This window comes from Propithecus coquereli, unplaced genomic scaffold (genome assembly GCF_000956105.1).
Source record: "Propithecus coquereli isolate 6110/MARCELLA unplaced genomic scaffold, Pcoq_1.0 Scaffold291, whole genome shotgun sequence".
Classification (NCBI taxonomy): Eukaryota; Metazoa; Chordata; class Mammalia; order Primates; family Indriidae; genus Propithecus; species Propithecus coquereli.
Genome location: NW_012148519.1, coordinates 1,841,095 through 1,858,575, shown reverse-complemented (window position 1 = coordinate 1,858,575; position 17,481 = coordinate 1,841,095). Strand labels below are relative to the sequence as shown.

Genomic DNA, 17,481 nt, shown 5'->3' with positions numbered 1-17,481 from the left:
CCATCTCTACTAAAAATAGAAAAATTAGCTGGGCATGGTGGTGTGTGCCTGCAGTTCCAGGTACTCGGGAGGCTGAGGTAAGAGGATGGCTTGAATCCAGGAGTTTGAGGTTGCAGGGAGCTATGATGACACCACTGCACTCTAGCTAGGGCGACAGAGCGAGACTATATCTCAAAAAAAAAAGTATAGAGCAGAATATGACTTTATATCATCATTAATAGGTTACTATGTGAGAAGGGATACCAATTCTAGGAAATGCATTATTGGATAATTACCAAAAAATGGGTTCTCTGTTACTTTCTTTTACATTTAAACCCCTGGTTCTGACTGAGCCCCTTTATGAAAAACACATTTATCATGCTCACAACAGTAGCAGATCAAATGAGCTGAGCATGGAAAAGATACTTAAAAAAAAACAACACATATTAGTATGCAATTAAGTATCTAAATAAGGAAAAACGTTAGGCAAAACAATACTTTAAATGTTTTTATTATAGAAAATCTCAGTATTTCAAACATATACAAAAATAGAGAAAGTAATCTATTTTCATGTAGCTATCACCTAGTTTCAATTATCAACTCATAACCAATCTTGTTTCATCTGTACTCCCACCTTCACCCCTTTTTATTTTGAAGCAAATCATTGCATCTATAAATATTTTAGTATGTAGGTATAACAGAAAACAATATTCTTCTTTAAAAAGCAAAATCATAATACCATTATCACACCTTAAAAATCAACAATTCCTTGATATCCAGTCAACGTTCTCTTTCTAAAGAACTCTACCAACAAGACTAGTATTCTGCCTATGCCACTTCAATCTTAAACAGTACTTATTTAATGGTCACCCCCACAGAACGCTGGTTACTAGTGGGCACAGAAATAAGAAGGGGAGGCAAGTTTTGACAACTCACCTCATTTCCTCCTGGAAGCCTGTTCATGTGTACCAGCTGACCTTGATCGTCCAACACTAGCTCGGTATATGTCAGTATGTCAGATGGCAGAGGAGGTGAGGGAAGGAATACTTGAGTGGACATAGACTCCCAGAGTTTGATCAGGGACTAGTAGGAGAGAGAAGGTTGATTACTCAGTGACAATTAACATTTCAATACAGACAAAAATAATCATTATGATTCAGTCAATCTGATTTTGCTTTCTTTTCCAAGTGTTCTGCAGAGAATCTAAGCAGTAGACCAAATTCTCCAGCTCCTACTCTCAGTTAAAATAAATTTGTAATTATTTTTTACATGCCAAAAGTCAGGCACTTTTCCAACAGAGTCAAACTATTGAGTGATTCTGAATCAGCACTAGAGCATTAACACACACAAAAGACCTAACACTATCCCAGGAATATTAAAATTAAAAAACTAAAGTAGCATTAAATCCTTCTTACAAAAAGGAAAAAAAATCCTAAACAAATTTGGCAATAGAAGAATATTCAGGAAAGTGACATGACATTCAGCTAATAAAAAGAAAATCCCGGAAGGCAAGAATAAAGTTTTTACTAGACGTTTAGGGAAAGAATCTTCTTTCTAATATTTTTCATAGCTACAGGCCCATACACAGGAATCAGCTAACTAAATGTACATTACTGTTTGTAAATGTGCAAATCAATTATGCTCAAATTTGAGAAAATAGACAGACACACCTATTCATTATAAAAACATTATGATTTTCATTTCCAACTTTCTATAAATAAAACAAATCTTTCATGAAGCAGGAACCAGTTCAGTTCTTTCTTTGCTTGCCTCAAAGTAACATTTAAAGCCCAAATGACTCACACATACGTATATATCCTAATCACAGTGTCAATGTCTACTATATAAGAAGAATTATTTAGAATGTGATTTCTATTTATAGCACTGGCACTGGGAAACAGAACCAAACTCAGCTTTTAGGCTAACAATGCTATAAAAGGTAAATATTAAGTGAAGGTAGCTATGTTTCAGGCAATAGAATTTGTAAACAAATGGTTACATAAAGGTAATCTCTTATATTGGTGAATAACACAGGAATTACAGACTATTTAACAAAGCCACATATATAACTTCATTAAAATTCAAATGTGGTAATACTGGTAGTATTGACTAGGATACTTGGAAAAATTCTATATTCTTTTTATACTTTATCGGTTGCATTTTCTGCTGGTGATATACTTTTCTTGCCTTCTATTGATAGAAGAAAAATCTGCAGCATAGAGATGATTCACCATAAAGATCGAAGGAATTTATTTTCATATAGAGGATAAGATTCATAATGTCATATTTTCTCACACTAGTTTTTATTCAGCTATAATAAATCTCACACAAAAGAACGTATACTGTAAACTTGTGCCATGAACTCTAGATCCATTTGTCTATGCTATCTATATTGATTCTCATCATATTAACCTAGGCTATCAACGAGGGACCTGGGTTATCCCGGAAAATAGGAAAATGAGAACTACTTTCATACTTCTTTTTTAATATCCACAATTTGAATACAGACTTAGAAATGTATATGTAATTCCTCACACAGGTCATTGTAAACTATTAATACCATCATAGGCACATGGTCTTAGTTTACTCTCTTCTACTCAAAAGAGACTTCTATTCTCACCATTCTTCCCATTAATTCGTAAAAAAACATCCTATCTGACTTGGCAGTCAAAAATTCTCAAATGAAATAGAAAAGAAAATATTATCAAGATATTTCCTGCCCTCTGGGAGTGCCCCTTTTCCAGTCAATTCTTCATCTGATGGAAATTCAGGAAAACTTTGCCTCCTTGGAACATGTCAGAGCCCCCTGGTTAGCCATTTTACCTGCCGAAACATCTCTGGAATATCATATATGTATGTTGTCCCTAAGGACTGTGCCTGGAACCTCTTTGATTGAAGCAGGTCTTTGGTCACATATGGAGTATTGATTAACATTCCATGCAGTGGTCCCTGTTTGTCTCCATATGCCTGAAACATGATCTACAAAAAGAAAAAAGAAAAAGAAAAAAAGAATGGCATAAAGAGTCAAGAGACAGAGAAAAAAATCAGGTAGCTGCCTAGAGGGGCTTTTTTTTTTTTTTAAATAAATGTTATCTCCTGAAAAACACTTTTGGTGGGTTCAGTAGCTAGCATAGACATGCCTCTTAACACTGGATACTTTGTGCTCTCTGCTCTTTACAGATTAACCCCCCAAATTGGTATGTAACCGGCTATACACCATAAGCTGCTCTCACTTTTGAATTAGTTGAAATCAACAAGAAAACACAGTATAAATTTCATATCTCAGCGATAGTCTGACGATGCTTGCCTTCTAAAGTGACTTGAATCCCATATACTCAAAAACGAAGTGTTATCAACTAACCAGTCTGGAGCAGTCCTAGTATTTAAGTTGAGGAACACCTATGCACTAAAGATATACTCTTAGCCAGGCATGGGGCCTGCACCTGTAGTTCCAGCTACTAGGGAGGCTGAGGTGGGAGGATTGCTTGAACCTAGGAGTTCGATGTTGCAGGGAGCTATAATGATGCAACTGCACTCTAGCCCAGGCAACAGAGCGAGACCTTGTCTCAAAAAAATAAATAAATAAATTTTAAAAAGATAATTTTCTTCTTTCCCCAATGGTAGAAGACAGATCAAGGCTGTACTGTATTATCTGTGCTTTAGTCCACTTGATCAGAAGGTGCTTCATAAATATTATTAGCCACACAAAGGCTTCAAAGATTTCTGCCAGAAGTGGATTTCATCCATCCATCTAGATATTTAATTCTTGTTAGCTTATAAGACATAGCCTATAGTAAAATAACATTTTATTAAATCATATATATTAAAAATATATATGTATATATATTTATTTTCCCCCAGGATACTGTCTACAACTAGTGAATAGCTCCTGGAATACCTCTAATGTCACATAATGAAATCACTACACCAGTTTTTAATCATTTTAACTCAAATATTTCTAGAAGAGTACTTCATGCTCCATATATTTAGATAGTTTTATTTGCTTATGAATATTTATAAGGGATGCCATTATTTCAATTCAATTAATATTTATTGAGTGCCCAGAGGTTGTATAACACTAAACTAGGCACTTTATACATGAATACATAAAACATAGATTCCCAACACAGTGAATACAAATGCAGATTGGGATGTAAGGGGATGTGTATACCCAAACGTGTATTCAGACCTAAAAAATAAGCACAAGTCTATCATTTATGAATGAATAGATTTGTGGACCTGAAATATAGGCACAGGAATAGAATTAAGCACTTTCCTAAACCCTGGGTACTGTGCAGCTAAGTGAATCCTTAGCCCTTTAGCTCAGAGGAACAAGAATGTTCTGCTCATTTGTCAATCAGATCCTGTTCAGGGCAAAATTTGTCTGAGGCTGCTTAAAGGCCCACAGACTAGAGATCCCAGTCCTCTTCCTCAAGGCCAATGGGAAAAGTCACCACATGGGAGGTAGAATTAGTAATATCTTAAGAATGTGAGAATAGAAACAGAATGTTTTAAGAGATTCAAAGTGTTAAGTAAAGCAAGGGTACAGTATGAAAAAAACTGAACTCAGAAGAGACAAGCCAAATCAAAATAAGAAAAATGGGTAAAAACTGTAGGTTCTTAGAACTACATTTCTTGTCTATTACCCGAGATAAGGCCTATGGGTACAGTGCGTGACTCAGATTTGCCAAGCTCTGGCATGAAGACAGGCTGGTCATAGTTGAGTAACATAACCGCGCACTGAGGAAGGGGTCGGAGAGAGCCATCTAGGTTACATATACTGCTGGTGGAAATTTAAAATGGTACAACCACTTTGGCAAACAGTTTGTCCGTTTCTTATAAAGTTACATATTCATGTACTGTAACCCAGCAATTATACTCTTAATATTTATCCAAGAGAAATGAAAACATATCTACACAAAGATCTATAAATGAATGTTCATAGCAGCTTTATCCCTAATAGTCCAAACTGGGAAATAAAACCCAAATGTCCATCAACAGATGAATGAATATAAAAATGACAGTAAATCCATAAAACGGAATACTACTTAGCAATGAAAAGGAACATACCCATAATGTATGCAACATGGATGAACCTCAAAAGCATTATGCTGAGCAAAAAAGCCAGACATAAAATAGTATACATTGTCTTTTTCATTCATATGAAATTCTAGGACAGGAAAAACTAATCTATAGTGACAGAAAGCAGATCAGTGTACAGACAACCAGTACAGGTAATAAAAAAAAAAAAAGAGAAAGAAAGAAAGCAGACGAGTGGTTGCCTATAGCTGGGGTTGTCTCCTCTAACTTTGACTGCAAAGGGGAATCAGGGAATTTTGTGGGGTAATGAGATGTTCTCTACCATGATTGTGATGGTAGTTACACGGGTGTATACAATTGTCAGAATGAAATGAACTGTACATGAGTCCATTTTATTACATGTAAATTATACCTCAATAAAGGTGATTTTAAAATGTTATTTCTCTCTTACGCTACACATTGGAAATCAAATCACTTATATGTTTTACAAGTTCATGAAAATATGTACATGTTATATATGGCACACCTTTCACCAAGAAGCCATCACAAAAGGGCTTCTCTTAGAAACCAATTTCTGACCCACATAATCTGCTCCCTTGGAACCCCATACACTTATATGATAACATTTACCACACCACAGAGAAACAAATCATTTATGTCTTCTTCCACTGACATGTAAATTCCTTGAGTAGACATCGCGGTTTATCTTTGTATCCATAGTGTATGACACACTATAAGTGGTCAGTAAACACTGAATTAAAGGAAAAATGACTGAATGACAGACATGGTTCTGTATTATCTTAAATTCATATAGTGAATCGCTAAAGAAAGGGAAAGACAGTTTGGCAGTTGGCACTGAGTAGGCACGAGGAGCAGCGTAACTGGGCTGGAGGCTGCTCCTTCCATCAGCTCCCACTTCCAGCCACGCTCACAAGTTATTTCCCACGTGGCACTGGCTCTTGAACTCTCTCAACGAAGAACCTAAGGAAGACTTCTTCCTTCAGAGTTCCTTAACTATGCAGGACCCTTTGTAAAAGGGGTTCCCTCTCAGGCTGAAGGTGGCTCACTCATTCTTTCAGATACTTATGGAGTGCTTATTCTTACTAAGCACAATAGCACCAAACCCTGACTGAAGGCATCTACAACTTTCATGCTCCTGCGTCACCACTAGCCAGCATGAGGGAAATTACAGAGCTTTCTAATAAAAGAAAGGAAAAAAAGGAAAGTAGTTATGAAGAACAAACATATTTATCAAAAACATTAAAATCTCAAGTGGCCATCTTATTTTTCACAAGAATAGACCTGCCTTGAAGCCACTGTAGAAGTTAATTAAAAACATCCTTGCTCATAGAAAGCTTTGACTGAAAATGTCTTCAAGGTTGTCCTGAAAAACATCAAATGCAGCAAAAATTATCGAACACGCTTTCTCTTGCTCACCACTCGTGCTCTTACTCACTCTGTTTGTTTTACTGCTCAGTTCTCACATGGTAGATCTCTCTAGCCATCTAACTGGGAATCGAAGCACAAAATGAAAGGTCATTCTGACAACTGTCCAAACCAAGATTTTTTTTTTTTTTTGAGACAGAATCTCGCTCTGTCACCCTGGATAGAGTACAGTGGCGTCAGCCTAGCTCACTGCAACCTCGAACTTCTGGGCTCAAGTGATTCTCCTGCCTCAGTCTCCCGAGTAGCTGGGACTACAGGTGCGTACCACCACACCTGGTTAATTTTTTCTATTTTTGGTAGAGACGGGTCTTGCTCTTACTCAGGCTGGTCTCAAACTCCTGAGCTCAAGTGATCCTCCCACCTTGGCCTCCCAAAGCGCTAGGATTACAGGTGTGTGGTGAGCTTCAGCTTCTGGCCCAAACTGAGATTTTTAAAATTCATCTTCGAAAGACCAGAAAAAAAATGTCTTTTCCTACCTCTATTCCTGGATTTTAAAGGACAGAGATAAAAACAAGAGACACATAATCTCTTCCTGGCACCCAATGTACAGAATAGACCGAAACCCTTGTTTACATATACTGGAGCATGTTCATCCTTTAATCAGAAGGAATGCACTTCTCAAGTACAGGGCAAAGCCCTAAAATAATATCCTAGTTCTTAAAACATGAGAGCAATAGTGAACCAATCCAAATTCAGTATCATAGTAAATGACTCAAATATTTGGAAACTAAGGTGGTAAAACAGATTAAAAGGGAATTCTCTGTTCTCACAGAATCAGTCTACTGAGTCACTTTCTATATTTACATTCTCAATTTTTCTACATGAAAATGGGTTAAAGTTTGCCACTTTGCTCTTATATAGATATATGACACCCTGAACTCTTTGAAGGAAAGACAATGTGTATAAACAGAATAACATAATAGATAAATATGATAAAGTCACTGCTTGATAGTACTCATGCTACTACACTATGTTGAAATTTTCCTTCTTTAACACAGAAATTGGTGACATAGTCCAACAATTCTCCTTTCCTCACTTGCCAATAAGCAGTTTAACTATGCCGAAAACAGGAAAGACAAATCAGACCAGAGACTCAATTGCTGAAGTAGTCCAATAGTCCTCTAATAAAAGAGCCCTAAACTGCAGAATTAGCTCTGGAGTCAGGTTCACTTGGCATCTGTTAGTGCTCACCAATATGGGACAAAACGTTGAATGTTTTATGACATCCATGACTGAGAATACAGACACATCATAAAAGGCAAATGAAGTTTTTCAAATTCACATAACCATTCAAGCTCATAGAAGATAATCGTGGGGTGAACCAATGAGATTTGTGAGTTTGGGTCTTCCATAACAAGGACAAGTGGCTTATCTGTAGGACCAAATCAAAACTCTGAGGCGCCTCCTTGACTACTGTACCTGGGCTGTCCTGGAGTCAGTCACTTCCTTGTAGAGGCTGATGTCCAAGTAATAGCCAGACTCGTTTGTCAGGAAGAGGCGGATAGGAATTGCTTTTCCAGTTGGTGTCAGGCGAATGTTGATTTTCAGTTCTGCCTGGAGGACGCGTAATTTCCACAGCCGACTTCCATAGCGCATTACCATGCTCCGCACAGATTCTTCAATCTGACACAGACACATCACCAAGCATAAAACTTAAATACCTTGTAACTACAACCTGTTCAGGTCTGCCCATCTTTGGGAAAGAAGGATTGAAAAAAAGATGCCGATTTGTGGAGATATACACTATATTCCTTACAAAAAGTGGTCACACAGTTTCTTCCCAAACATATTCTTCCTTGGAAAAAGTCAGGGACAATTTCATGTTGGCCTAGCATTTTTGAGTGGTTTTCTCTGGCTCATGACATCCAAATCTGTGCAACTCTTTCCCAATTATATTCATACTCTATATCAAAGATCTGCAGCATCTAAAGTTATAAGCCATGGGATTTAAGAGAAAGCTCCCAATAAGAATAAAATCTCTAGTTAAATAGCTATTAAGTAGCATTTATATGCATGGTAACTATGTTTCATTGCGCTTACAGGGCCTTAAATCAAAATAGCAATTACCACCATGAGCTTTTTTCCATACAATTTTATTAAACTTTTAAATATATGTCTCTTAGTAAATTGCACAAATTAAAGAAAGGCAATTTGTAGGTGGTGCTAGAATGTTTTCTCTAAACAGAACCCTGAAGCTTGGTCACTGCTAAGTCCACCTGTGATTTAAAGAGATGGGACAGATGTTCCCTGGCTTCTCTAAGCTTTATACCAAGTCAGCTTAATGCTCTTAGTTTTCAGGGTTAGGAGAGTTATTTTAACTAAATGGCCTTAGATGTGATTTCTTATCATTGACATGCTAATGCAAAACCTTTACGGCTATAGGCAGCTAGAACATACTATTAGAAATTACCACGTTCTTAAATGAAGTGGCTTTTTAAAATGCTTTCTCAACTTAGAAAATCTCAAAAATATCTCATATCACCCCTCTCTTTTGGTTCTTCAGTAGTATGTGTCACCCTTGCAGTTTGTTTCTGCACCACAGAATTTTAAGTTAGAATGGGTTTCGAGGAGTTAACTCCTCTATTCTCACACTTGCTTGTTAACCAAGAGATATTTATCCATTCTTTTCTTGAGGGAACAAAAGCAACAATCTCTGTACAGAAAATTGGTAGCCATCAATGACCAGAAAAGCAGAGCCAGAGCATACAGGTGTTTAGAGTGGAAGCAGAGAGACTAATCTCGAAAAAATCATTGAAAAAAGGTAAGCCAAATCTAAAAAGACATACAGTTTTAGTGTCCAGGCCATGTTTTAAGTTTCTTGGCTTCATCAGTCCCAGAATGCTTAGGAGAAATTTTTTTTTTTTGGGGGGACCAGGTCTCACTCTGTTGCCCGGGCTAGAGTGCAGTGGTGTCATTATAGCTCACTGAAACCTCAAACTCCTGGACTTGAGCGATCCTCCTGCCTCAGCCTCCTAAGTAGCTAGGACTACAGGCACACGCTACCCTGCCCAGCTAATTTTTCTATTTTTTGTAGAAATGGGGTTTTGTTCTTGCTCAGGCTGGTCTCAAACTCCCAGGCTCAAGCAATCCTCCTGCCTTGGCTTCCCAAAGCACTGGGATTACAGGTGTGAGCCACCACACCTGGCCTTTAGAAGTTTTGCTTAAATTAGATGATGAGATTTGAGACTTAATGAGTAGTACTGTCCTTGGCTTTCCTGAGAGACAAAAGGAACCCATTATTAACTCGGAATCTTGAAGAAAAAAGTAGAATGCTATACCTCAGTTTAGATACTAAGTTCAGAAAGCAAAAGTCCATGGCTATGACTAATCTTGAGAAAGAGAAATACTGGTTCTCCTACCCAAATTCCATAACATGATAGAAAGAGTTGGCGGGAACACAGAGAGTAGCCTGTCTTTATTACACCTGGGATAAAAGGTCAAGTACAAAAATCACCTTGTTTTCCTTCCTTAAATTATATAGAATGTATTAGAATGGAGCCTCAGGGAAGAAAATATACATAATACATGTGAAATTCCTTATCAGCCAAATTCTCTCCCTGTGGAAAAATACTAAAGAAAAATAGGTTAGATACTTTGGGAAGGTACATTATCTCACTAAGGCCACTAGGTAAGTAACATTTAAAACAGTAATTTAGCCAAAATGCTCAATAACAGCAAAATTAATTATTCCAGATGAGAAATCTTAGGGAATAAAACAGGATCACTATCATGACAAATATCATAAAACAGGCACTAACAAAGGAAAAGGGTTTTACATTTTTGTACTGCTTATAAGTGACCAGCAAGCTAACACCACACCACCACCTTCAGTCTTGAGGTCTGTTTTTAATGGCTTTATCAAATTTTTGACACCATCCCAGAAACTCAGTCTTACAAGGGTTCTGTAAACTTTAAAGATTAAGGGATCAACCAATTGGAAAAGAGTACCTGTTTCTAAGTCCAAGTGAGGTAAGTATGAATGAATCCCTTTGTTTGTGCTTTCTAGTGCGGGGAGAGAAGCTAAGAAGGAATGTACCTTTGATGGGTCCATGATGACTGTGGGCACAAAGTTGAGGAAGATGTGGTTACAGTCAGTGCGGACATTTGTATTGTTAAAAGCAACTTCCAACTCATCCATGGCTTCCAGAAGGAGTCGCTCCCCTTCATTTTGTAGATATTCAAAAGAAGCTTCCTACGCAGGAAGAAAATCAACATTAGTGATTTTTAAAAGAGGCAATAAAGAAATGGCTATTATAATTACTTAAGCAGCCATATGTCATGAATCATAAGACACCTGGTAAAGAAACTGTTTACCCTTCTGCCTAGAGTCAGTCCAGCAACTACAGGCAGCAGGGGCAGGCAAGGGACAGATAAAGAGCCCCCACCAGCCCTTTCTCCCGCCTCTTAGTATATCATTCTCTTCCAAGAGGCAGAAATGCTGGGCATCCCCAGAGCTGTAACTCCAATAGGATTATATTTCACATATGCCAAATAGAGCTACTTAGAAAGGAAATCTGTTTAGAAAGGAAAAGCTGAAGAAAGGTTATAGCTGTGGGATGCAATAGTAACTAACACACCAGGAAGTGCCTTGCTATATATGGACACTACCCATACCTCGAGACACGTTTACCATGGCATCATCTCTTTCTTAACTTTTCTCCTTATCCTCTGTCATCACCCAACTCTCCCTGTGATTTTTCTGTTAGTATGCTTTTCTTTTTCTCGGGTGAGTGCTATCATGCTTCCATTACCAAGGATGACCAAAAGGGGGGGAAAGCCTTTATTATATGAAATATTTACTTTTGTGAGAGCAATGACTCTCAGACTTCTGCCAGTTATTGGAGAGTAAGATGAAAGAGAACAAGAGCCTTGATTCAAAAGATGAAAACCTAATTTTGAACCATGCCTACTTCTCTGTCCCTTCCATCAGGGATAACTTCCCATTAAAGTACAGCACCCACCTTGGTGACCAGATCGGAATGTCTGATGATAGCACGAACAAAGAACCTGTAGTCTGTCACTTCTGTGCCCACTTCCACTTTGGCTGCCCCGAGATACAGGTGCATCTTGTGATTCGCACACGGAATGGCAGTGAGGTCAAAATTTCTCATCCGGTTCAGCTCTAACTGGAAAGCCAGAGCAGGCTCCAGGTGACGATAGATACGATCCTCCTCAAACTGAGTGCAAAAATCAGAGAAAAAACAGCTCACAAGAGGCAGTTACAAAATTGTAGTATGAATGTGTAGATAAAAGAGACGCTTGAAAACAGAAACATATGATGTACTAATGAACAACAAAAATGAGCTACGTACAAGGATAATGCTACAGCTTACATAATAAGATTAGGCACTGAAGCACCTATTTATTTCCCAAACTTTCATCATTTATACTTTTACAAGTGGCGATGCTCTGTATTAAAAACAAAGAAGCAAACAAGCAAAAAAACCCTAAATTCCCTTAGAACTCCTATAGCATTTAACATCTATATAATTCATTTTTACACAGACTGCTTCACGTTGATATCTACTTCACATGCCAATGTTTTGAGCTTACCCAACTAATCTAAAATGCTTAAGGACAGGACCCATGTCTTAACACTTATGACACGGTACAGAGGACATAACAAATACGCAACAAATAAACATCGTGTAATTTTGTAAAAGATATTTGGCTTTGGAACATACTATATTCATAGATATGTAACTATTTATATTAAAAAGTTGTATTAGTACATTTACTATATGTTTTGCCAAAACTAAATTGTTTTTCCAGAGCACATGTCAATTGAGTGAATGGAGAGAGAGTGCCAAAAATATAAGCTGATAACACGAAGAAACCAACATGGTCTGACATTTTTTACTTTTAAAATTGAAAAACAAATGTACATAAACAAAAGTGGAATGTAAATAAACTGTGTGTAGGAACAAGAATAATCCTACTTAGTGGTCCTTTAATATCATCACACCTTTAGGATCATTCTAAAAAGGATAGGGATGATTTTGAAAGTAATTGCCTTCTTTGGGTAGCTCAGTACGTTTCATTGTTTCCTAAACCAAAGTCTTTCAGAAGGGTGTCTGCTTTATTTTTAAGACACATGTAAGGCAAAGGGAAGCACAAGTTTAATCAGAGAAAGGAGAATGGCAAAGATAAACTACTCTTGGGCTTTTAAGAAATAAAAATTATATAAATGGAAGGAAGGGAAGGAGGGAGGAAAGAAAGAAGGAAGGAAGGAAAAAAAAGGAAAGGAAGGGAGGGAGGGAGGAAGGAAGATTGATTTAAAAAAATAGGGAAGAAATCAGTCCTTACCTTATCTCTCGCTCGGAATGTGAAAAATTTAGGGAATTCTCTCTGTATTAAAGGAGGGGGAAATATGTCAGTGCTTCATAGATACAGCTCTTTGGGGACAAACACATAGTATAGAAGCAGTCAAGCATCTAGAATACAGTTTTCTAGAAAACATGCTCCTTACCTAAGCTTAGTCTGAGAAATATGAATAATCCTCTGAGTAACCATCACTTTGACCCCTTTTCCAAATTTGAGAATCACCACATTATTAACTTAACTTTAATATCTACCCTCTCCCTGAAAAACAATTTGTATTTTTTATTTTTATTTCCCAAGTGAAAAAAAAATCTTCCTGGGTGTTGCTCTTCGCATAACCTGGCAAATAAAACCAATATACTGTTATGCTGCAGCCATTGCAATAGTAGTTACGGGACTGATTTCCCAAGTTTCTCCTTAAGAAGCCCTTAAAATGTAAACTAGTCAGATAGCATAGAATCCTCAGTCCATGATTTTTTCACATGCATTCTCTAGTTAATAATTTCAAGGGTTTAAATAACATTTCAAGACAAAGAAAACTACAAGAAGCTACTTTGGTCACTACCGCTATATGTCTAGGAAAAGAATGGGGTGAACTAGTGAACTTGTAATCATTAGGTCTTACTGCTTTTTTGTAGGGCATTATGCAAGAAAGCAACCAATTTACTAGAACCTTATTAATTAACAAAGATGAATTCAATTAGCAGAGTTCATTAGTTTCTGAAATTTAACTTATTAACACCAAATACCCCTGTTTCTCGGATGGGAAGCTCTACTGGCAGTGTTGGAATCAGGTCATTATTATTTGCCTCTATAGGAGGTTTCATTAGGCATCTTCTCCATTTAGAGTGCAATATAATCAAACACGTGTACAAGGCAGAGACCAAGACTAGCTACCTACATATCCTCAATGAGCTTTAGGAACCATGAAAGAAACATGGACTGAAAATCTAGGTGGCAGGCATTCTCGTGTGTTGTCCCACCCAATGTTCTCAACAACCTCTAGAGGTAGGTATCACGACCTTCACTTTTCAGATGAGGAAACCTTGGCTCATGTGGTATGCCCGGATCACAGAGCCAGAAAATAAGCTTGGGTCTCTCTAACTCCAGAGCGCATGCCCTTTCACCTCTCAAGGGCAGACTGTTACCTTTCTATTCCTGTTACAATCCAAATTCCTTATTTAGAGGATTTCTCTTTCATAAGACAAAAAACAGAAATTAAGACTTTAAAGGAAAAAAACAGAAAACAAATGAACAAAGCAAAACTCATGCTGAAAACTTGTGGCTCTTGAATTTACTGAAATCTTGAATACTTTCCACAGGTATTCCACATCACCTTCACCTTAACTAAGGCTTGCACAGTTAATAAACCTTTTTACATCTTCCTTGGTATTTTAACTGTAAAACTACATTTAACAGGCTTCTAGGAGATCATTACCAAGCCCAGAGAAATCCCTTGGCTAGGCTTGGGTCTTTAAAAGCACTTAAAAGTGGATTTTAAACAGGACTGATATTTTACTAATGAAGTTTTGTTCTAAATAATCCTCTTCTCCCACCCCCCACTCCCACCCAATGATAGGGAAGCACATGGGAATGACTTCAAGGTTAAGTAGATGGAAATTCAGCTGAGTTGTCATAGATTTCACACTCGTGGCTTTATAGAATCAAGTTTTGGTTTTATTCTAAAGAGGTATAGCTTTCAAAGCATTACCTAAAAAGTAACACATGTCAAAAAAGGAAGGATAACAAAATCTTTCCATGGAACTCTCTGAAAGAAAAGTCAAGGAACGTGATAATACAATCTTTTAAGCACACAATTTTCTATTCTGCCTGAACTATTATTAGTTAATTAAAATATTTATTTAGTTATATTATTTATTCAGTTATGTACGTTTATAGGATCAAAACCATTTCCCTTCAAAAATAAAATAGTAATAAAAAATGCTTTCTTTTCCATTAAGAAAATTTGTAGTAACTAAAAGGTATGTAAGTAAAGCAGTTTGCATAGAAATACCTTAAATACAAATAATGAAGAAACTGACTAATTCCTGGCAGAACTGGGCAACAACTACCAATTAGAAAAACCAATTTCATTAAGGTTAGCCAAGAAAACGTATCATGAGATAATATAATCAAACTTTTTTTCAGCTGCACTTCAAAGATCAGCAAACTTTTTTTTTTTTTTTTAACTTCTGTGTAAATTTTTAGCTCCACAGTAAAATTCTCAGTTTAAGTATTGAATATTCAGAACAGGAGATGGCAAGACCTTCTGCATGATGAGAAAGCAGGACTGTCAAGCAATTCTTTGAGAGACTTGGAAGTCTGAAGACTTTTATTCAAAGTCACCTCTTCTGGCACTCATAAACTACAGAATCACAGATAATATAAAAAAGAAAAAAAATCCCCAAGTCTGATCCTATGGTTTAGTAAATTCCTTCATGCCAATATATCCTCATACTGCCAATTTTTCCACTGACAGTATTCATGCTTTTTCCATCACTAATGTAATTGCTTTCCAGGCATTCTACTAGTGTTATGGGCAAATATCATAATTGAATATACACAAAGAAAAACCCTCTTAGTGTTCTGGTACCAAAAACAAAAGAATGCAACATTTCTCAGGAAGAAATTATACCCCTGCTGTGTTCTAATCAGCCAACCATCATCAAGACAATCAAAATAATTTGCCCAAATTAGCCAATCAAGACACCCTGCAAATCAGAGAATGTGAAAACCTGCAACAAAAAACATCATAGCTGATTATGATACTAATAATCGTGTTAAAAACCTAATGAGATGAAGAAATTGGGAGCTTGTTGGTGCAATTCTCTTTTACCTCAACATGCTGAGAACTAATTATATAGACTGTAATTAAAACAAAAACCCAAACCAAACCTTCTGAAAACTAATAGTTGGTCCACTAGCAAACAGAACTATCTTTTTTTTTTTTTAAAAGAAATCAACTACTAATTATGATAACTCTTCCTGATAATGAGTTCTTCCATCGAGGCCCAAATAATCCAAAACATCTAATTTGAAAGTGGAGCCACTCACATGACAATCATAAAACTACAACAATCTCTTGGGAGATTTATAGCAATTTAAAAAACTCATGCAATCTTACAAGCAAGAAACAAAAGGAAACATTTTATTAACATGCAATACTGTTTGATTTAGAATATCATCATGATTTTTGGACCTAATGCTTTTGTTTAGGTGACAAAGGATAAGAAAAAATCCTGAAAATACGCATTTTGGTATCTTCAATAAAACTTTGCTGAAAAAATATGGAAAGCTTCAAAAGAGCATAATACTGTATCCCAATTAGATAGCACTTCCTGCTGTACTTTTGGAATTGCAGATCTGAAACGAATGAAACTAACAGAGTGAGTTGATGAGTTTTAACTAACCTAAAACTGTAGAGCTGCAGTTTAGATAGCTGCAGCAATTCAAGGGGCCTCTTTTACATTCATGGCTTTGATCTTTTTTTTAAATATGAAGAATATATTTACAATGAGAGACTTGTTTTTCCTCAAACTTTCTGTTTAAATATCAATGTTAAGCAGTTATTCAAGTCCCATTATGGGTACTCGATTTAATCAGATGGTTGTGGAAACAGACTCAACACCAAGCCTCCCTAACACTCGTGAATATTGCTGTCGGCACAAGAGTCTCCATGTAGAGCCAGGAGACTAAGGCTGCAGCAGAACATATTTTCTGGGCAGCTTTCTGGGGACTATGGTGGTTAAACAATGAAGTATCGGAAATGCGTATAGCCATCACTGCCATCTGAATAAACATGCCTAAAAATACGCCCACTCCCTAGGAACCTCTACTCTTGTCTGGCGCTCACTTGTCTTGTTCTGGTTCTGAGGCAGTCTGAAAGACAAACTATGTAACAACGCAGCTTGCTTCATTCCACCAACCAATGTTATTCTTGAACCAAACTTGGTAACCTTCCTCCTCTCCTTGCCCTCTCAGGCGCACATTCTCTCTTCTAATCAATAATATAGGGATTTCACAGTGTAGAACAGGGTATACATCACAGTGGATTACCAAGAAGCCAAAGAGATCAAGGGATTCATCTCTAACACTCCCAGAAATCTTCCTCTTTTTTACACTACACTAACTACGGGGCAAGCACACATCAGATGACATGACAGAGGCTAAGCATCCTTCATGAATGGCAAGCTACCACCAGCAGGCAAATTCACAGTAGTACCATGACAGTGACCCCTAATTTCTGCCAATGCTTCCCAGCTATTGTAGATCCTGAACAGAGTTCAGTAATAGTTGCCCTTGTCCTCTGAAAACCACTAATCATGTTTAAGCAGACTAACATTAAAATATCCCAACTCCTCTGCCATTCAATTCTTTAGAGCAAATCCAGTCCACACCTAAACCTAATGTTCTCTACGCTCTAAAGCAGCCTTTTCTACACTCATGACAAATCAAGTCACTTGATAATTTAACTAATTTCCTACTTTATGCCACTATAAATAGGAACCAGACAACGATTGCCAGGGAAGACCCCCCTGCTGGCCTCATTTCCGAGCAGATTTTGCCTATACATGTCCCTATTCAACCTAAATCCAGAAATATCAGGATAGCTGGGAGAAAAAAATGTTTTAAAGCTATTAGATATACTCTAGGACACGACACAGATTCAGAGATAAGAAAGGGGATTTTTTGTAC

The 17,481-nt window shown here is 37.0% G+C and overlaps 1 protein-coding gene across 1 annotated transcript in view; it reads right to left on the bottom strand.

Moving 5' to 3' along the window:
* The window catches only part of ACACA (acetyl-CoA carboxylase alpha), a 335,776-nt gene that overhangs the window by 86,012 nt on the left and 232,283 nt on the right, over positions 1-17,481 (bottom strand). The window contains exons 34-39 of the mRNA XM_012648637.1: positions 12,772-12,813; positions 11,427-11,642; positions 10,502-10,657; positions 7,885-8,088; positions 2,803-2,958; positions 916-1,062 (exon numbers count right to left, since the gene is read on the bottom strand). Of these exons, the coding sequence (XP_012504091.1) occupies positions 916-1,062; positions 2,803-2,958; positions 7,885-8,088; positions 10,502-10,657; positions 11,427-11,642; positions 12,772-12,813 (921 nt within the window). The remainder of the gene's footprint in view (positions 1-915; positions 1,063-2,802; positions 2,959-7,884; positions 8,089-10,501; positions 10,658-11,426; positions 11,643-12,771; positions 12,814-17,481) is intronic.